The 19762-nt window shown below is 58.0% G+C and overlaps 2 protein-coding genes across 7 annotated transcripts; one reads left to right on the top strand and one right to left on the bottom strand.

Annotated features, from left to right (window-relative positions):
- The first annotated feature begins 1555 nt into the window (after window positions 1–1555).
- Window positions 1556–15102, top strand: TAOK2 (TAO kinase 2). 4 transcript variants are annotated; one of them, XM_004586868.2, is made up of 18 exons: window positions 1556–1687; window positions 1859–1930; window positions 2035–2136; window positions 2560–2605; window positions 2733–2829; window positions 2930–3043; window positions 3142–3233; window positions 4833–4926; window positions 5015–5096; window positions 5801–5968; window positions 6147–6407; window positions 6569–6730; window positions 8333–8698; window positions 8787–8990; window positions 9287–9526; window positions 12509–12721; window positions 13632–13814; window positions 13911–15102. In XM_004586868.2, the coding sequence occupies exons 1-18, from the start codon at window positions 1556–1558 to the stop codon at window positions 14433–14435; spliced, it is 3153 nt and encodes a 1050-aa protein (XP_004586925.2). In that variant the 3' UTR covers window positions 14436–15102. The 4 variants fall into 4 exon arrangements, with proteins under 4 accessions (XP_004586925.2, XP_058537089.1, XP_004586923.2 ...); XM_058681106.1 differs by having other exon boundaries at window positions 6129–6407; XM_004586866.2 differs by lacking the exons at window positions 12509–12721; window positions 13632–13814; window positions 13911–15102 and having other exon boundaries at window positions 9287–11390.
- A 1161-nt stretch (window positions 15103–16263) lies between these two features.
- Window positions 16264–19722, bottom strand: HIRIP3 (HIRA interacting protein 3). 3 transcript variants are annotated; one of them, XM_058680573.1, is made up of 8 exons: window positions 19215–19722; window positions 18465–18585; window positions 18274–18364; window positions 18006–18097; window positions 17118–17969; window positions 16880–17048; window positions 16700–16798; window positions 16264–16614 (listed from the first exon to the last, which is right to left on the bottom strand). In XM_058680573.1, exons 1-8 carry the CDS (start codon window positions 19277–19279, stop codon window positions 16457–16459), a joined length of 1647 nt encoding a protein of 548 aa, XP_058536556.1. In that variant the 5' UTR covers window positions 19280–19722; the 3' UTR covers window positions 16264–16456. The 3 variants fall into 3 exon arrangements, with proteins under 3 accessions (XP_058536556.1, XP_058536553.1, XP_058536554.1); XM_058680570.1 differs by having other exon boundaries at window positions 17118–18097; XM_058680571.1 differs by having other exon boundaries at window positions 16267–16614; window positions 17124–18097; window positions 19215–19718.
- Window positions 19723–19762: the final 40 nt, after the last annotated feature.

Raw genomic sequence — 19762 nt, 5'->3', positions numbered from 1 at the left:
CAGATGGATTTGGGCTTCCTCACCTGCACACCAGTTAACGCTGTTTGCAGTTATCGGGAGGAGGTTTCGCGAATAGCCCCATCCCTTCCCTGTGGCCTGCATCCTAGGTGGACATTTGTGAGTGTGGGGCTGGTTCAAGAGGCCAGGAAGCTTTCTTTGGCAAGTTGGGGAGCACCTGCTTCTGTGTGTGGGTGTGTGGTGCAGGTGATGGGGGCTTGGCACAGCCGCTGGCAGAAGCCGGGAGAAGGAGGCTTGCCTGGAGCCGCCTGCTGAGGGCTGGGCTGAGGGCTGTCACTCAGGCTGGCAGGCTATTCTGAGTTCTGAGCCCCCTGGGGGCTGCTGGAGAGGCAGGCTCCCCACCACACCCGTGCCCTCTAGCTTCCAGTGGGGCTGAGAGACAAAATTAACAACACAACAGGAAACAATGCACAGCAGAATATAATTACACGCTAAAATTGTTAGGTGCTTTCAAGTAGCTAGAACTGTGCCATGGGAGTCCAGCTGCGCTGAAGGCTGTTGGTGCCGGATTCCAACAAGTGCTTAGCCGCAGGGGCATGTGCTAGAGTCCCCTGAAAGATGCTGGTTCTGCAACCCTGCAGGCACTTGGGCTAGGTGCTGTCCTCTGAAGTGTTCCCCAAGGGCTGCTGTGGTCAGGGAAGGCCTCTTGCAGGAGGCTGCTATGCCCAGGGTGATGAGCGCACAGGCTTGGCCAAGGACGCGAAGGGGCTGTTGTCTGACCTTGGACTAAGTCCTGTTCCCCTTGGGTACCTCACTGTGACCTGTGGGAAAGGGTGGCCTTCCACCTCACCTCTGCAAGCCTATTTGTTTTGTGTACAGTGCTGGCAAGGTCGTGCTGAGGGGCTCTTAGGAGGCACTTGTGGTACCTGCAGATCCACAGGTGTTGCTTGTACCCTGCAATTGGTCCTATGTCATGCGGTCCCGGGAGTCCAGACCAGGCAAACCAAATGAGACCAGTGAGGAAGGCCAGATCAGAGAGACAGCCAAGCCAGATATCATTTCTATCCTGTCTTTTTGCATTCTAGCCCTCCTCCCTGCCACTATGTCCCTACCCATTGTGAGAGGGAGTGTGGGCCAGTACCCACTTGTAACAATGGCCGGATTTCCACCTCCTCCGGCCCCAGCCATTTCCTGTTCTCTTCCAGGGTGTGAGAGGCTGAGGGAGGAGGGGGCCTCTGCACCCAGGGGAACAGGAAGATGCTGGGAAAGAATTGAGCAGGCTGGGGGACCAAATTGGGGTTCCTAGGACGTGGGGGCTGTGGTGGACTGAGGAGGTGGGGAGGGTGCTGAGCGTCCCAGAGACTTCCTGGCAGTTTCAGGACTCCAAGGACCTGCCCCCCTGCCAGCTGGTTGCCAGGGCAACTCCATTTTTGTGGAGCTCTGGTATTCTAATCTCCCCCCTTCCCTTCCCCAGCAGTTCTTCCCCCTCATCTGGGAATGAGGGGAAGAAGAAGGCAGAAACTTGAGAGGCCCCTCCTAAGAATCTCACCTCCCTCCCACAGGCCAGGCCCTACTGTCGGGGCCCCCAGGGGCCACCATGCCAGCTGGGGGCCGGGCCGGGAGCCTGAAGGACCCCGATGTGGCTGAGCTCTTCTTCAAGGATGACCCTGAAAAGCTCTTCTCTGACCTCCGGGAAATTGGCCACGGCAGCTTTGGGGCTGTGTACTTTGTGAGTTGTGTCTTGGGCAGGAGAGGGTAGGTGGTGGGGACTCCATTCTAAACCCCTGTGGACCCACTTGACCACCTGGCAACCTTGCCTGGCCTCTCCAGCCGGGCCTGCAGGTTTGCCCCTGCCTCGTGCTCACCATGAGCCCTCTCCACCTCTGCTTTTGTCCCCCAGGCCCGGGATGTCCGGAACAGCGAGGTGGTGGCCATCAAGAAGATGTCCTACAGTGGGAAGCAATCAAATGAGGTTGGGCAGACCCCAGAGGAGCTGGAGGGGTGGGAGCAGGGTGCCCCCACCCCATCTCAGGGTGCAGCCTTGGTGACCCCACTCTCACCCTGACTTCCTCCTAGAAATGGCAGGACATCATTAAGGAGGTGCGCTTCCTACAGAAGCTCCGGCATCCCAATACCATTCAGTACCGGGGCTGTTACCTGAGGGAGCACACAGCATGGGTGAGCTGGTCTCTGGGCTCTGTTCGGCATTCTCCTGTGGGATCTTGAGAGAGAGGAAGTCTCTCAGGACCACTTTGGTTTTCAGACAAACCCGAGTCACAGTGTCAGTGCAGAGAGAAGCTAGGCTCCAAGAGTGACGTGGCCTGTTAGCAGGTGGAAAAGGGCATGTGGGTTGGCATGGATGCAGAGAGCCTAGAGCTTTGAAGAGTCTTGACTGGGTGTGGCTGTTGGTGTCTTGGACTCTTTCTTGGGGAGGCCCTAAGTCTAGGGATTGTCCCATCACCCCCTCCTTTTCTGCACTTGCCCTTCCTTCCTGTCATTCCCTAGAAGGATGAGCAAGGAAGGTCAGTTTTAAGTTTGTCTGAGGGAGCTAGGCCAAGGTGGCCAAGAACTGCTGACCTCTGACCTTTGACTCTTCCTTAGCTGGTGATGGAGTATTGTCTGGGTTCAGCTTCTGATCTTCTAGAAGGTGAGTGACTTGCTGGCTCTTGACTGGGAGAAGAGTGGAGAAGCTGCAGGGACAGGGTTGGGGAGAAGCAACTGTTGTACTGCTGCTTTGGGCTGTATCAGTTTCATGATGCCCCCTCAACTCGCAGTGCACAAGAAGCCGCTGCAGGAGGTGGAGATCGCAGCGGTGACCCACGGGGCACTTCAGGGCCTGGCCTATCTACACTCCCACAACATGATCCACAGGTACAGGCAGCCGTAACCGGGGTGGGGCCTGCTTTCCCCTCCTCGCTCCCTGGGCTGAAGGAGAACCCTGTTCACCCACCCCTGTTCTTTGTTTTGGCAGGGATGTAAAGGCTGGGAACATTCTGCTGTCAGAGCCAGGCCTGGTGAAGCTGGGGGACTTCGGCTCCGCATCCATCATGGCACCCGCCAACTCCTTCGTGGGCACCCCGTACTGGTGAGTGAGTGGGTGGCAAGTAGGTAGTGCTCCCGCAGTGCTGGGGGTGTGAGTTCTGGCCAGATGATGAGCCTCTCTGTGCTCTGGTCATTCCCCAGGATGGCACCAGAGGTGATCCTGGCCATGGATGAAGGGCAGTATGACGGTAAAGTGGACGTCTGGTCCCTGGGGATAACCTGCATCGAGCTGGGTAAGAGCAGTCTCTCCTCTGTTTGCCCTTCCTGTCTGCTCTGTCCCCACACCCCACCCTAGCCCCCGGTTGCCCAGCCTCTCCTTTTCAGGTGGGCTCTCAGGCTCCTAACTGCATGTCTGGACACCACCGTGGAGTTACCCAGTACAGCCAGCTGTCCGTTCCTGCCAGTTCTTAGGCCTAAAGATTTTCTGGCATTTGTCTCCTCCTGTCCACTTCCTAGTTCTGGATCTGATTTGAGTGCCTGCTGTGTGCCATGCCCAGTGCTATGCCCAGTGTTCTGGCAGTACAGCAGTCAGAGATTTTGCCCTTGTGGGGCTTAGGTGTGAGATACGTTCCAGGAGTGCACAAACACGAAACAAGAGACCTGAGACAGTGTTGTGGCCAGGAGGTGTAAACAGACCCACTACACAAAGAAGGGCTGTGTGGGGGTAGGGGAGACATTCCCTACAGAGAAGGTGCGAGTAGGCAGGGGCAGGTAGGAGCATAGCCTGGAACATCAGAACAGCAAGCTCAGGAGGCCTTGCAGCCAACCGAGCAGGACTGTTCACCGGTGGCACAGCCGTCAGGAGTGATCGTAATGGCTCTGGCAGGTGAGGGGTCATTGCCCGTAATTACAGCTTCCTGCTGTGACCCTGCCTGCTGCCACTGTCCTCTTGCTCCCTGCTTGGAGCCATTGCCCCCCTGCAAATTGAGTCATCCCGTCCTTCCTTGCACCAAGTTATAAAGGCTCTGCCTACTGCCACCAGCCTCTCACCCTCTTGTCTGCCTTGCTGTGTGTCATCTCCTCCACCCTTGGTCAGAGTTTAGGGTGCGCTCTGTGCCCTGCCTCCATGTCTGTATTCAGCATTTGAGGCCGTGATCAGCTTGGTGACAGAATTGTATGAGCCAGGTCACGGCTAAGGAGAAGCTGTAGATGGGGACAGGGCACAGTTTTGTAGTGCTGGGAACACATGGCATGGGTGCCCCTCCTAATCAAGCCTGATGACCAAAGGCAGCTGACACTCTGAGTCCTGAGTGAGGAAGCTGGAGCTGCCCCCACTCTCCTTGGGACCCTGTACCCATGTGGGAGACCCAGAAGAGCTCCTGGCTCCTGGCTTTGGATTGGTTCAGCTCCAACCGTTGTAGCCACTTGGGGAGTGAACCTTCGAAAGGAAGATCTTCCTCTCCTCCTCTCTGTATATCTGCCTTTCCAATAAAAATAAATAAATCTTTAAAAAAATAATAATAAATAAAATAAAAAAAAATCTTTTCATCTGCGGGTTCACTCCCCAAATGGCCACAATGACCAGAGCTGAGCCAATCCAATCCAAAGGCAGGAACCAGGAGTTTCTTCCAGTCTCCCACATGGGTACAGAGTCCCAAGGCTTTGAGCCATCTTCTACTGTTTCGCCACGCCACAAGCAGGGAGCTGGATGTGAAGTGGAGCACCCGGGACATTAACTGGCACTTATGGGATCCTGGAACTTGCAGAGGGAGAATAAGCCAATTGAGCCACTGCCCCAGGCGCGGGATTATGGATTTGAACCCAGAGCCACTACATTTCGTTCCAGTATCCTTGTCTCTGTTTCATGCTCTTGCCTTCTGCTTTCTTTGTAGCGGAACGGAAACCACCACTGTTTAACATGAATGCGATGAGTGCCTTATACCACATTGCACAGAATGAGTCCCCCGTGCTCCAGTCAGGACACTGGTGAGGACTGGGGCTCCTGCAATCAGGGGTGAGGGACGTGCCTGGCTCACACCCCACCATGCTTCTCCTGCCTTCCTGTGACTTGCAGGTCTGAATACTTCCGGAATTTTGTCGATTCCTGTCTCCAGAAAATTCCTCAAGACAGACCGACCTCTGAGGTTCTTCTTAAGGTGAGCACCTTCTGGACTTGCACGCAGGAGCCATGAGAAACCCCCCGGGGAAGGTGGGGCCTCCTGACGCTTCCCGGGCCCAGAATTTGGGGTCCAAATCCCCACCCCACCCCAGGGCCCCAAGAATTCCTTGTTGCACAGGGTCTTGTCTACCAGACTACCTGAGTTTATTAAGTCATCATTTGTTTCCTGTATTTTATTAATCCAAGATGTAAGTTGATTGCCAAATAGAGCTTCTTGTTAGTGTACAGTAACCAGGGTTACCACACTCATGTCATTCCAGCCAAAAGCCTGTGTGTGGTTTCCTAGATTCTCAAAACCAGCGGGGCCCTGTTCCCTTCACAGATCCACGGCTGCCTAAGGAGCCCAGCTCGGATCTGGTTTAGGTTTTCTCATTTGACCTATTGGTGTTACAATCATGAGATCCCTGTTGTAACCCATAGATGTCTCATGACATGCCCAGTCACAAAGCATCTTGGCAGAGGAGCTGGCCCAGAATTCACTTTTCTTGACTGTCCCTGCCCGTCAGCCATGCCTAGTGGAACAGGAAACTGGGGAGAAGAAAGTGGGAGGAGGGGTCAGGACAAGGGAACTGGTAATGGCTATAGACCCACAGGGGAGTGCCTTAGATCAGAGGGCATGCTAGGAGCCCTGCTCATGGGCTCGGAGGCATTGGCAGCAGGCCTCACGTTCTCCTTCTGCAGCACCGCTTTGTGCTCCGGGAGCGGCCACCCACAGTCATCATGGACCTAATCCAGAGGACGAAGGATGCCGTGCGGGAGCTGGACAATCTGCAGTACCGCAAGATGAAGAAGATCCTCTTCCAGGAGGCACCGAATGGCCCTGGCGCAGAGGCCCCGGAGGAAGAGGAGGTACCTTGGCATTTCCTGACCCCCTTGACCCCTTTCTTTCCCGCTCTGCCAGTACTATGCTCGCATTACCCTAGCAGCTGCTTGGCCCCCTTCCCTTCTCCCTCCTCCTACCTTGGGTCTCCATGCACACTCCCCATCCTTCTCCTTCCCTGCCCAACAGCCCACGCCCTGTTCGCAGGAGGCGGAGCCCTACATGCACCGGGCTGGCACGCTGACCAGTCTAGAGAGTAGCCACTCAGTGCCCAGCATGTCCATCAGCGCCTCTAGCCAGAGCAGCTCAGTCAACAGCCTGGCAGATGCTTCAGACAATGAGGAGGAAGAAGAGGAGGAAGAGGAGGAGGAGGAGGAAGAGGAAGGCCCGGAAGCCCGAGAGATGGCCATGATGCAGGAGGGGGAGCACACTGTCACCTCGCACAGCTCCATCATCCATCGGTTGCCGGTATGTGCTCCTCCTGAGCGATCCTGAGACCAGAGGCTGGACCTGCCTCCATGACTACAGCTCTTCTGTATTCGGACTGGGTCTCCCCGGGTGACTCCAGTTGGGCCCAGCAGCCTCAGCACTGCACACATCCCTTCCACCTTCCCTTGCCCTTCCTCCAGGGCTCCGACAACCTGTATGATGATCCCTACCAGCCAGAAATGGCCCCAAGTCCTCCCCAGCCACCTGCAGCCCCAGCTCCTGCCGCCACCACCTCCTCTGCCCGCCGCCGGGCCTACTGCCGCAACCGGGACCACTTTGCTACCATCCGCACTGCCTCCCTGGTGAGTGCAGCCATCCTCGCCCAGCCTGCACGCTATCCCACTCCTCCCTGCTCCTGGGGCTCCCAGCCAAATCACTGAGTCTGGAAATGCTCTCCTCCCAGGGCCACAGATGGAGTCCAGGATCTCTGTAACTCTCCTTTGCCATTTCTCTTTCACCTTGACCCTCCCCATAGACGACAGTACCAGTTCCTCTGCCCAGTCTGGTGTTCCTAACTTGATGAACTCTGCCTCCATTTCCAAGGTCTGGTGTAGCAAAGGGCTCCTCTTGGGTGCTGCCAAGCAGGTGCCTCCTGGCCCAGGGCTCTGAGCCATGGGGTCCCTGAACAGTCCTGGGACAGGTTTGCTGGATTGTGTGCTGGAAAGGCCTGGACTGGAGGTTGGGGGCTCTCAGGTGTCTGGGTCATTGTAGCATCCTGACCGAAGAGGGGCTGGAGTCCAGTTGAGGAGCTCTGGGGCAGGAGGCTGCTTGCCTGGGCACTTACCCAGGCTTGTGAGGGCTTTCAGATTCTGCATAGTCAAATCACAGAAGAAAAACCCTGGCTAGATGCTGTATGGAAACATAGCTTTTCATCCGGGCTTCAGATAAGCCTGTAGGTCACATCTCTGCTAGCAACATTGACCTCAGGGCTTTAGTGAGTGCTTGTAGCCTTCCCTTGTGGCTGGTGGGTGAGTTAGCTAGAACAGCTCTTTAGCTCCTGGGGTGCTTGGCAGCCAGGTATGTCACAGCCACGGTCTGGACCGGAACCCCTAGACTGATTGAGAACCTCTGGCAGAGCCAACTGAGAGTGGGCTCCGAGATCAGACCGAGATCCTGCAGCCAGGAGCACTGGGTCTTCCAGGCTGAGTGTGTGTGGTGTTCCAGGATTTTGGGATCCAGTTCCGACCATGCAGTTTCCTGGGCCCCAGGGGCTAGCTCAAGGGGAGGAAGCTAGTACTTACTGGTTGAGAAAGTGTTAGTGTTGCGCGTCTGTTGCGCGTCTATCAGACTTACCCACCCAGCCCCACAAGGAGGTAGTGTTGCCCCATTGAACAAGTGAGAGAGAACAGATGCTTTGGAGAAGTGAGCGTTCTTGAGACCTCATAGTTAGTAAGACATAGAGCCAGGATTTGTCTGATTCGATCTTTCCTAATTTTTTTTTTTTTTTTTTTTTTTTTTTTAGTATTTTCGATAATGCTTACGTAGTTGAGAAGGATGCATGCCAACGTGGGCCTCCAGTTAGGGTGGGGAGGATGGAGGTATGGAGGCTGATGGGTGAGATGAATGATTTCCGTTCTTTTATTTTTCTTCCTCCTGTGTTAGGGTCAGGTAGGGAGTGAAGAGGGGCCGCTCCTTGCTGTAAATTACATCAGCACCTGGTGACTCAGTCTTGAACTAACCTGAGTTGTGCTGCCTTTATGCCAGGCCCTGTGCCTGCTTCCTTCTGTCTTCCTGTTGGGAGGACACTGGCCTGTGATGTAGGTAGTGCCTGCACTTTGCAGCAGGGGATGTTGGTTCAGAGAGGCTAAGTGTGAGGCAGGCCCCTGAAGCCCATGTCCTGCCCCTGTGGCACATGAGGATGAGCTAGGTGCCTGAGTCCCAACTCTTGCTCACTCCTGCCCCAGGTCAGCCGGCAGATCCAGGAGCATGAGCAGGACTCAGCCCTGCGGGAGCAGCTGAGTGGCTACAAGCGGATGCGGCGGCAGCACCAGAAACAGCTACTGGCACTCGAGTCGCGACTGAGGGGCGAGCGTGAGGAGCACAGCGCACGCCTGCAGCGGGAGCTTGAGGCCCAGCGGGCAGGCTTTGGGGCCGAAGCAGAGAAGCTGGCACGCCGGCACCAGGCCATCGGGGAGAAGGAGGCGCGCGCGGCCCAGGCTGAGGAGCGCAAGTTCCAGCAGCACATCCTAGGCCAGCAGAAGAAGGAGCTGGCCGCCCTGCTGGAGGCGCAAAAGCGCACCTACAAGCTGCGCAAGGAGCAGCTGAAGGAGGTGCCCGAGGACCACTGTGGGGTGGGCGCTTTGCGGACCAGGTGGGGGCCAGCCCTGACCCCCTCCCCCTATCCTCTACCCTTACCAGGAGCTCCAGGAGAACCCCAGCACCCCGAAGCGGGAGAAGGCTGAGTGGCTGCTGCGGCAGAAGGAGCAGCTGCAGCAATGCCAGGCGGAAGAGGAGGCTGGCCTGCTGCGGCGGCAGCGCCAGTACTTTGAGCTGCAGTGCCGCCAGTACAAGCGCAAGATGCTGCTGGCTCGCCACAGTCTGGACCAGGACCTATTACGAGAGGTGAGCTCCCTAGAACCCTGCCTTTGCCGCCCACTTGCGCTGCCCCTCTCCAGTGGCCTCACTGAGACTACTTTGCCCCTGTCCTGTGGGGTGTCAGGGGCTGGTTGCCCTTCAACACACCTGTTCTCAGACCATCAGAGCCACCTTGGAGGCCAGTCAAGACCTTTTTTGGCTCCCTGCCTCCTTCTCCTCTCCCCAACACACCCCTTGGCCCCCTCCACTGGGGAGTCCTGGGATTTCACCTCCTTGCCAGCAGTGAAGTTTGCTGAGGAAACCCTGCCACCCTTCTGTCTCAGGACTTGAACAAGAAGCAGACACAGAAGGACTTGGAGTGTGCATTGCTGCTCCGGCAGCATGAGGCCACGCGGGAGCTGGAGCTGCGGCAGCTCCAGGCCGTGCAGCGTACCCGGGCTGAGCTCACCCGCTTGCAGCACCAGACGGAGCTAGGCAACCAGCTGGAGTACAACAAGCGGCGTGAGCAAGAGTTACGGCAGAAGCACGCGGCCCAGGTTCGCCAGCAGCCCAAGAGCCTCAAAGTACGTGCAGGCCAGCGCCCCCTGGGCCTCCCGCTCCCCACTCCTGGTGCTCTGGGACCACCCAGCCCAGACATGCCTAGCCAAGAGCAACTCTGCTCAGCTGGCCACGAGGCAGTCCTGGACCAAAGGATGTTGGGAGAGGAGGAGGAAGAGGAGGAGGAAGCCGTTCCAGAGAGGAGGATTTTGGGAAAGGAAGGGAGCACCTCGGAGCCAGAGGAGCAAGGGACCTGGGGGGAAGAGTCAGTAGCCTGTAACCCTAGCCCCCAGAAACATGGGAATCTAGTCGATGAGGCAGTTTGGGATCCACCTGAGGATAATGGGGAGGAACTCAGGGTCTTGTCCGTGTCGCCTGAGGAGAGGAGCATTGTGGGCCAGGAGGAAGCCGGGGTGTGGAGGGTGTGGGAGAAGGATGAGGGCCTTCTGGAGGAGGAGCTGGAGCTTGGCTGGGACCAGGGCCCGCCACTGACTCCTGTCCCTGAGGAGGAAGAGGAGGAGGAGGACGGGGCTCCTGTTGGGACCCCCAGGGACCCTGGAGATGGCTGTCCGTCTCCAGACATCCCTCCTGAGCCCCCTCCACCCCATCTGCGGCCTGGCCCTGTTAGCCAGCTGCCTGGACTCTTGTCGCACGGCCTCCTGGCCGGCCTGTCCTTTGCAGTGGGCTCATCCTCTGGTCTTTTGCCCCTACTGTTGCTGCTGCTGCTCCCCCTCCTGGCGGCCCAGGGTGGGGGAGGCCTGCAGGCAGCGCTGCTGGCCCTGGAGGTGGGGCTAGTTGGCCTGGGGGCCTCCTACTTACTGCTGTGTACTGCTCTCCACCTGGCCCCAAGTTTGTTCCTGCTCCTCGCCCAGGGCACTGCCCTGGGAGCCGTTCTGGGACTGAGCTGGCGCCGAGGCCTTCTGGGTGTGCCTTTGGGCCTGGGAGCCGCCTGGCTCCTAGCATGGCCAGGCTTGGCTCTACCTCTGGCAGCTGTGGCCGCAGGGGGCAAATGGGTGCAGCAGCAGGGCCCCCGCATGCGCCGGGCTGTCTCCCGACTTTGGCTGCGGATTCTGCTACGCCTGTCACCCGTGGTCTTTCGGGCCCTGCAGGGCTGTGGGGCTATAGGGGATCGGGGCCTGTTTACACTCTACCCCAAGACCAACAAGGATGGCTTCCGCAGCCGCCTGCCTGTCCCTGGGCCCCGGCGAGCTCATGCCCGCTCCTTCCATCCACTAGCCCTGTTGGCCAAGGTTTGGGCCTTGTGCAAGGGCTGGAACTGGCGCCTGGCACGGGCCAGCCAGAGTTTAGCTTCCCGCTTGCCCCCTTGGGCTATCCACACACTGGCCAGCTGGGGCCTGCTGCGGGGTGAACGACCCAGCCGGATTCCCCGGCTACTGCCACGCAGCTTGCGCCGACTGGGGCCCCCATCCTCCCGCCAGCCTCCGCCAGGGAGTGTGGCTGGGCGGAGAGCCCGAGCCCGCCCATCCCGGGCCCTGCCTCCCTGGAGGTAGGCAGCCCAACCCCACTGCTGAGCATCGAGCACTTTATCTGCCACCACTCAGCAAAGTTTTGCAGCCCCAAGTCCTCTCAGGCCCACCCTCAGGCCTCTGGAGAGGCAGTCGCCTCCCTGGGGAGCCTAGAGGTTCCCCTTTGTGTTCTGACCCCCCTAAGTTATTGCTGTCCTCCCGTTGTGTGTGTGCTCATCCTCACCCTCATCAACTCGGGCCTGGGACCAGGGGGCACTGGAGGGTGGGGGAGAGTCATGGTTTTTTTGTTTTCTCCTCTTTGATTTTGTTTTTCTGTCTCCCTTCCAACCTGTCCCCTTCCCCCTACCAAAAAAAAAAAAAAGACAAAGACAAAGACAAACACAAATAAAATATCTGAGCGGAACTGTACCTTTGGCCCAGGCTGCCTCTGTCTGCTTTGTCTGCCGCCTAGCCTCCCCGGTATGCCCCCAGTCTGGACCCTCGGCCCCCAGCTCCATGATTTCCTCACCGCATCTCCCTGATCTCAACCCCTGTCACTCCTTAGCCTCATCCTGTGCCTCCATAGCTTCATTGCACCATGACCGCCGCAAGTTCTGGGGTCCGGGCCCCACCCCATCCTCGGGCGCATCCACAAACCTTGCCGGTCCCACAATTGGCCTGTTGGAAGAGCTAGGTTCAAAAGGTCCTTTGACTTCCTCATCCCTTACCTTTCATGCTGACCCACCCCTACATAGTCACCCTTGTTTGGGAGCCATGTTTCCTGCACCAGGCCTTACCCTAGAGGGTTGAGGGGTAGGACTGCAAGCCCCCACAGCAGGCACGGCAAGTTCAGAGGGTCCAGGCAGAGAGTGTGGACATGCAGATGGGGTTGGTGTGGGCTTGGAATGGGAGCCCACTGCAAACGGGCCAGACTGGGGTGTGGATCTGGTCAGGGTGGCACCCGTGGTCCTGTTGAACTTGTCAGGCCCTCTCTGGCCACTTCCTTAGCCCGGTTCTCCTCTGTGGCCTAAAGCAGGGCAGTCTCTTCTCCACTTCTCAGCTTCGTGTTTCTCCTTCCCTGCCTTCCTCCCCTGTCCCCAGTCGTGCTGCTAACGTCCTTAGGTGTGTATGGGTGTGTCTGTGTGAGAGATTTCCCACTCTGTCTTGTGCTCACATGCTCCTGTCTCGAGGGGCTTCTTTCCCTCGCATGGTCCACGCTGCTTCTGTGCATCAGCGCTCTCAGTCCTCACTGTCCGTGAGCTCTCGTGTTCCTCCTTGTGGTGTTCCACCCTGTTCTGGACATGCCCTTGTTTTCTCTGCAACTCTTGCGAGTCGAGACCTTCCTTTCATCACAGTCCCATCTTATGTCTGTCTGTATACAGCTCCCCCCGCCCCCTCTGTCTAACATGTTTTCTGTTTCTCTCCCTCTCCCTGTCTGCTTCTGTCTCCTCTTCTCTCTTTTCTCCCCCTTCCTCCTGGTTGTTCCTTTTTCTTCTCCTGCTCTCTCCCGCCCCATCTCCCCTTGATCCGTTCGCTGCATAGTCTAAGGAGCTGCAGATCAAGAAGCAGTTCCAGGAGACATGCAAGATCCAGACCCGGCAATACAAGGCACTGCGCGCACACCTGCTGGAGACCACGCCCAAAGCTCAGCACAAGAGCCTGCTGAAGCGGCTCAAGGAGGAGCAGACGCGCAAGCTGGCGATCCTGGCCGAGCAGTACGACCAGTCCATCTCTGAGATGCTCAGCTCACAAGCGGTGAGGCCTGGGATCCAGGGAGGGTCCGCAGCCGAGATTGGCTCTACCTGGGGGCATGGCCAGAGCTGGAGCTTGAAGCTGGTGCGCTCCAGTATTCCCACAGCTGGTCGTCTTCACAGTGAGGGTTCTGTTGTTTGTTGTTCTCCACACTCTGATTATTCCCCGTAATATTCTCTTAAGGTCTTGACAAGCCATCCTGCCTTCCCTGCCAAGAACCAGCAAGGACAAGAATGACAGTAGTTTGTCCCTGGGCCTGAGTGAGCTCCCTGCATTGGCAGGAGGCAGTTAGAAGGGAGTGTGGCCTCAGGTCTGTTTACTCATACCACTGTGGGTTTACTCAGATGGCGGTGGACCTCCCCTCGTGTGCGTCCACCTGCCCCATCAGTGGGCATTCCCTCACCCTGTCCCACCTCTCAGAGCTAACTTGCTGATGACATACCGTAGAATTTTTCCAGTGCCCATTTTGGAAGGTGCTATGAAAACTTCAAGCGCAAAGGAAATCACACTTCATGTGCTGTTGTCAAACTTGCTTTTCCCAACTGTTTTTGGACCTCTTTCCCATCAGTACACAGAGCAACCCTCCCCATTTTTTCTTAAACAGTGTAGTTTTCCCTGGTATAGCTGTACCATGATTTACTTAACCCATCCCTTATTGGTGGACATTTAGGTTGTTTCCAGCATTTTGCTCTCCCAACGCCTCCGTCAACAGCTGGAGCACATGTGCAAGTATACCTGGGGGATAGATTCCTGCGAGTGTAATGACTGTGCCGCAGGGTATGACCATCTTCCGTTATGATAGATGTTGACACTGCTGCTTCTCGAGCCTTAGGGCCCAGGCCTACCTGGGGCAGGGGAGGATGGTGGGGGCTGCAGCGGAGGTCCCTAAAATGCTTCTTTCCTTGCTCTCCAGCTGCGGCTTGACGAGACCCAGGAAGCGGAATTTCAGGCCCTGCGGCAGCAGCTGCAACAGGAACTAGAGCTGCTCAACGCTTACCAGAGCAAGATCAAGATTCGCACGGAGAGCCAGCACGAGCGGGAGCTGCGGGAGCTGGAGCAGAGGGTAGCCCTGAGGCGGGCGCTGCTGGAGCAGCGGGTAAGGGGCCTGGCCTCTGGGCAGGGCACAAGGGAGGGTGAGAGGGCTGCCTGCCTGCCAGCCTGGGCTCACTAGCATCCCTTCTGGGTGCCCTAGGTGGAAGAGGAGCTGCTGGCCCTGCAGACTGGGCGCTCTGAGCGAATCCGGAGTTTGCTTGAGCGGCAGGCCCGAGAGATTGAGGCCTTCGATGCTGAGAGTATGAGGCTGGGCTTCTCCAGTATGGCTCTGGGGGGCATCCCAGCTGAGGCTGCTGCCCAGGGCTACCCCGCCCCACCCCCTGCCCCAGCCTGGCCCTCCCGCCCTGTTCCCCGCTCTGGGGCACACTGGAGCCACGGCCCTCCTCCACCAGGCATGCCTCCCCCAGCCTGGCGCCAGCCATCTCTACTGGCTCCCCCAGGTCCACCAAACTGGCTGGGACCCCCAACACAGAGTGGGACACCCCGCGGGGGAGCCCTGCTGCTGCTCAGAAACAGTCCCCAGCCCCTGCGGCGGGCAGCCTCCGGGGGTAGTGGCAGCGAGAATGTGGGCCCCCCTGCCACCGCCGCAGTGCCGGGGCCCTTGAGCCGCAGCACCAGTGTTGCCTCCCACATCCTCAATGGCTCCTCTCACTTCTACTCCTGAAGGAAGGGTGGTTGAGCAGATGAGGCGGGCAGGCACTGAGCCCAATGCCCACTTGGGCAGGGACGGGATATTGGCTCCAGCTCCCTCAGACCTCATCTCATGAGCTTCTTGGGGCTGGCCAGTGGCCCTGGGCCAGCTTTGGCATCAATTGCCACAAGGCTGGTCAGGAACCCTGCCTCCCCGCCATGGTGCCAGGGTCTCCCTCCATCACTGCCTGGGCAAGGAGGGAGCTTGTGTGTGTCAAATATTCATCAAGTCCCCTGGGGGAGGGGAAGGGTGGGTCCAGATATTCTATTCAGAGAACTATACTACCCTCAGTGGGGCATGGACTGGGGGTGACAGGGCCCCCAAACCCGGGACGTGGCAGAGCAGGTCTGGGCCCAAGGCGGGGAGAATGGGAGTCCTTCCTTGGAAGGAAGGGTCTGGAGAGGGTCTTGGGGTCAGGAGGCCTGCAGATCTCCAGTCCCCGTGCTGTCTGACGTCCTGTGCCGTCTTGTCCTTTTTCTTTTCTTTGTTTTTTTTTTAATGGGATTAGGGCTGGGGCGGGGGAACAAGGGAAGGACCCTTGGAGGGACTGCCCTCCGGTCCAGGGCAGCCGGGGAACCCCTGTGTCCACTGTGGGGCCGGCAGAGCCCCAGGACAAGCTTTTAATAAACTTGGTTATTCTAACAGACCTCAGCCTCACCCTTTCTGTCTCAGACATGTGTGAGGAACTGTCCAGTGGCAGATGGTAATGACTGCTTGTGTGTGAAAGGAGACAGTCTTGGGCTGCATGGCTGCAAAGGTCAGGGACAGTATTGACTTCAGGGGTCCAGGGAGGGCCTCCACCTCTGCTTCCCTTTCCTTAAAGACATCTATTTGAGGGGCATATTTACAGAAAGGGGGAGAAACAGACAGCTCTTCCAACTGCTGCCTCTCTCCCCAAATGGCTAGTGACCAGGACTGGGCCTGGGCCAAGCCAGGAGCCTGGAATGTTCCCCGGGTCTCCTTCGTATGTTGGTCTAGGAGCCCCAAACACTTGGCCATCTTCTTCTTTGCTGGGCATATTAGCAGGGAGCTGGATTGGAGCTGGAGCAGCTGGCACTCTGAAACTAGCACCTATGCAGGAGGCTCAGACTGCAAGCACCAGCCCCACACTCTGTTTAGAAGCAGCTAGCCCAAAGTCCTAAGGTGACTGCTAGTTCTACCTGTAGCCAGAGGCCTTGAGTGCTGATTGGTCAGGACTGACCCTTTGCCCCACCCCTTTAGGGCTGAAAGCTGACCCCAGAGCCGAGTGGCGGTTTCCACAGGAAAGGGTGGGAAACATTAGCTATCCCCAAGTCATATTTTTAAAGTCTTTTTAAAAAAATTATTTGAGAGAGAGGAGAGTTCTTCCATCACTGGTTCAGTCCCCAAGTGGCCAGGACTGGTCCACACTGGAGTCAGGTGTTCCATGTGGGTACAGGGGCCCAAGCACTTGGGCCATCCTCTGCTGTTTCCCTGGGTGTCTTAGGAGGGAGTTGGATTGGAAATGGAGCAGCCATATGGGACGCCAGTGTTGGAATTGGCCGCTGAACCTGTGGGGTTACAGCGCTAGCCCCTTGTGCTTCATGTGTTAATACCAGTGACTTACCAGGCCCCACTAACAGCAGAGGGACTAGACAGGTCAGAGGAAGAAGTCTGGAGGTACACCATTCTCACAGCGGGTGGGAGACGTGAGAGGGGGGTACTGACTACAGGCTGGCCTTTAACTTGGGGGACCTGGAGCAGAGGGACAGAGGGAAGCAGTGTCCAAGGTACGGAGCTCAGAGCCAGACCAGCTTGAAGTGATTACAAACACTCCTTTATTGAGTCCTAAAATAAAATATAAACCTTCTGAACACTTGTTTCAAGAGAACACGAAGCTAAGAAGCGATGTTCTGACAGCTTGTGTCCCTGGGGCTGCCGACCTGGCAGAGAAGCATCATGCATGCACAAGGCAGGTGGTGCTGTGTGTATGGCAGAATGGAAGGAGATCCTGTGGGGGGTGGAGGGCACGAGGCTCAGGTGCTCTCGCCATCACTGCTGATGATGCCACGCATGTGTGACCAGTCTGTGGGGGCCAGGCGGGGTCCTTCCTCCACGTCCAGGGTCCTACGGTACAGCTCCCCGGGGGCCACTGCTGCTGAAGGGTTCCAGGCTGTACTTCTTCGGGATCGGCCTGCAGGTCAAGGCAGACAGGACAGGGGCTGGCTGAGAAAGCCAAAGGCCCTCCCTACTCCCAGGAAGTGAGAGTGGACCCTTACCCGAACTGCTAATGATGTTTGCCACATCCAGGGAGGCCACCTCGGCCGCCGTCTCCCGCTGCTCCTTCAGGGCCCGGCACTTCTCTAAGGTGGGGTTCCCTGTGGGGGCAGACACAGCTTGCAGTGAGCCTGGGGATCACTGGCAGCCCCAGCAGCCCCCAGAGTGTCCCTAAGCCTCACCCTTCATGCCCAAAGCCTCCAGTTCGGCCCGGAGGACATTCAGGCGCTCCTTGTGAGAGCGGCAGGAGCCCAGCAGCTTCTTATAGTTGCGATGTGCACCGCAGGCCCGGATGTAACGCTTCAGCCGTGTCACTGCCGGGTGGTCTTCACCACGGCGCCCAGAACCAGCCTGACGAGGGAAGAACAGTTGAGGGCCAGGCTGGTAGGTACTCTCCCCTGCTGGCTGCAGCCCTCCCACCCTCACCTTCCTGCCTTTGGACTCTGGACTTCCTCCCGAGGAGGACGAGGAGGAGCAGCTCCGGGCCCGGCCCTTCCGGGAGCTCTTTCGGGCAGAGCGGTTCTTCCTCTCCTGGACGCTCTCTGGGGCCTCGCTGTCACTCCCCTCCCTCTCCAGGTCGCTGTCTTCATCGCTGGTACCGCCCAGGTTAGCCGTCTTCGCAGGGCCTTCAGTGGCCGATCCCACCCGCGGGTGGACATCAGCCCCATCCTGGCTGCTTCCACCCCTCCCGTGGGTCCCCTCCTTGCTCTTCAGCCGCACCAGGGGCTCCTCATCGCTGTTGCTGCCTCTGCCAGCCTCACTGCTGGCTGCGCCAGGGCTCTGCCCACCGCTGCTGTCCCCTGAGGCTCCAAGAGGCCTGCTGTCCCGCTTAGCTGACCGTCTACGGCTCCCAGCCTTGGGTTTCCAGTCTTCCTCCTCCTCGCTTTCCTTGTTGCTTTCCGTGTTGTTCTTGGCTCCTTTCTTTCTTTCCACCCTCCTGGCTGTCCTCTGAGCAGGTGCCTCCCTGCTGTGGTCACTGTCGCTCCTGGCCTGCTTCCTTTCCACAGAGGCCTCTCCCGCTGCCAGCTGGCTTTGGGTCCCTGACTTTTTCCTAGGCCTACCCTTGGAATCTTTCTCCTCATCCTCTTCCTCACTGCTCTCTTCCTTGTACAGCTTGCGGTCTCTGACACAGCCCTCCTCCTGACTGCCTCCCTCCTGTAATGCTGTCTTTGCAGGCAGGTCCTGCTGCTCCTGTTCATCGCTGCTCTCCTCAACTCTTTTCCTGGAGCTTTGCCTTTGCTTCTTCTTCTCCTCCAGCTCCTCCTCCTCCTTCTCCTCCTCCTCCCCCTGCTCCTCTTCCTCTTCCACCTCTTCCTCGCCTGGGCCAACTTCTGCTACTGAAGGTCCGTTCTCAGCAGGGGAGCCAAAGCGGTCTGGGCTGGAGGCTGTGGAGCTGGGATCTGGAGGACAGACGGGAAGGTTGGGGTACTTCCTCCGGGGCCTACCCCCAGCAGGGCCAGCAGAGGGGAACACCAGGAAACATGGCTATCGCCCACCCATCCCGGTACTCGACTCTGCCCTCGCCCACCCCACCTATGCTCACATCTGGGACCACAGTGAGGGAGGAACCACTGACCTGACCCCGAATTGCAGCGGAACCTTTTCCTCTCCGTGTCGCCACAGGGGCTAGGAGGCCTCTTGGCCTTCTTGGCACCGGCTTCGTCCACCTGTGTGTGCACCAAATGGGGAGCGAGGGGTGCACAGCATGTACCAAGGCTATGTTCGACCCCACCCCATCCCTTCGGCCGCCCCAGCGCGCGCCTGCACCTGCATCTTCAACAGCTCTTCCTCCACCAGCCGCTTCAGCGCCTGCTTCTGTTCGGCTTCCAGGTGGTCCCGACCTGTGTGAGCCAAGAACCTCCGCCGCACGACCGAGTGCGTGAGCGTGCTGCAGGGACACGGCGTCAGTGTTAGTTATTTAAAAAGATTGGTAGAGTTCTAGTTCATACAATATTACGATATTATTATGATATTATTACGCGCTGCTAATTCCCACAACCTGGTTCTTTACCGTGAGCTGAAACACACCAGACACAACGAGGTAACTTAGGAGGTTTATTCCAACGGGGCAGGAACGGGTAGAGGTGGTGAAAATCAGGAGGAGAAAAAGGGGAAGGGGAGAGAGGGATAAGAGAGGGATAAGAGAGGGGTAAGAGAGGGGTAAGAGAGCGAGCCGCACCTGGGGGGGGCCTTTTTGTCTTCCAGGTGTAGGGGGTGGGGATTGGGAGGGATTGAGGCCAGGCCCCCAGGGGATTGGCGCCTGCAGGTGAATGCCTAGGGATGATTGGCGAGTGGGCGGAGTTGGGGAGGGGGCTGGAAGATTGGGAGGTGGGATTCAGGTGGAATGCCAGGTTACATCCGATTGGTGGATAGCTAGGCCAGCGCGAACTTCATGAGCTGTGAGGAAGAAGGAATGGCGATGGGTCCAGGGAAGGATATTGGAATAACTCCTGACAGTCAGCACAGTCCGCCTCCACCCCTTGCCTCTTCCACCCCCAGCTCCAACCCCCTAGGCACCTGAGGTCCGGCCGGCTTCGGAACAAGCTGCGGGTGAACGCCTGCATCTCGTCCTCCCACGCCATTTTGGCCCACCCGGGATTGGCGGCTCCCGCCTTTTCCAACCCCGTCTCCGGGCCTCCGTCGGCGCGCCCGACAGCAGCTGGCGCGCTGGCGCCGTGAGAGAGGGGCCGTTGAGCCTCGTCTGCGGACCGCTCGCGGCCGAGGACCTTGCCAATCAAATTGTACTTTCCCAGGGCAGTTGCAGAACTTCGTGGCCCCTACGCGCTCTTAGAACGAGTCGTCCATACAGCTCGCGTTTGAAACAGTCGACGCGGCAACCATTCGGGCAACTGTCATCAGTCCGCGACGCTGTCTTTTCTTCCGGGGGCACTAGCTAAGCCGCTGTTATTTCAGAAGGCAGAAAGAGAGAGGCCACTCTCCAGGAGACTAGGAATCTCTAGGGCAAGTCTTTTTTTGCGACTACAGGTTTCGAATTTGAAAGTCAGGAGTGGAACCCTACGGCGCCCACCATCCTTCTTACGTCACCGAGGCGCCACTGCCCCATC

The sequence above is a fragment of the Ochotona princeps genome, chromosome 24, assembly GCF_030435755.1.
Source record: "Ochotona princeps isolate mOchPri1 chromosome 24, mOchPri1.hap1, whole genome shotgun sequence".
In the NCBI taxonomy this organism is placed as follows: Eukaryota; Metazoa; Chordata; class Mammalia; order Lagomorpha; family Ochotonidae; genus Ochotona; species Ochotona princeps.
The sequence above is the reverse complement of the archived record's forward strand: the minus strand, read 5'-3'. Positions and strand labels throughout refer to the sequence as shown.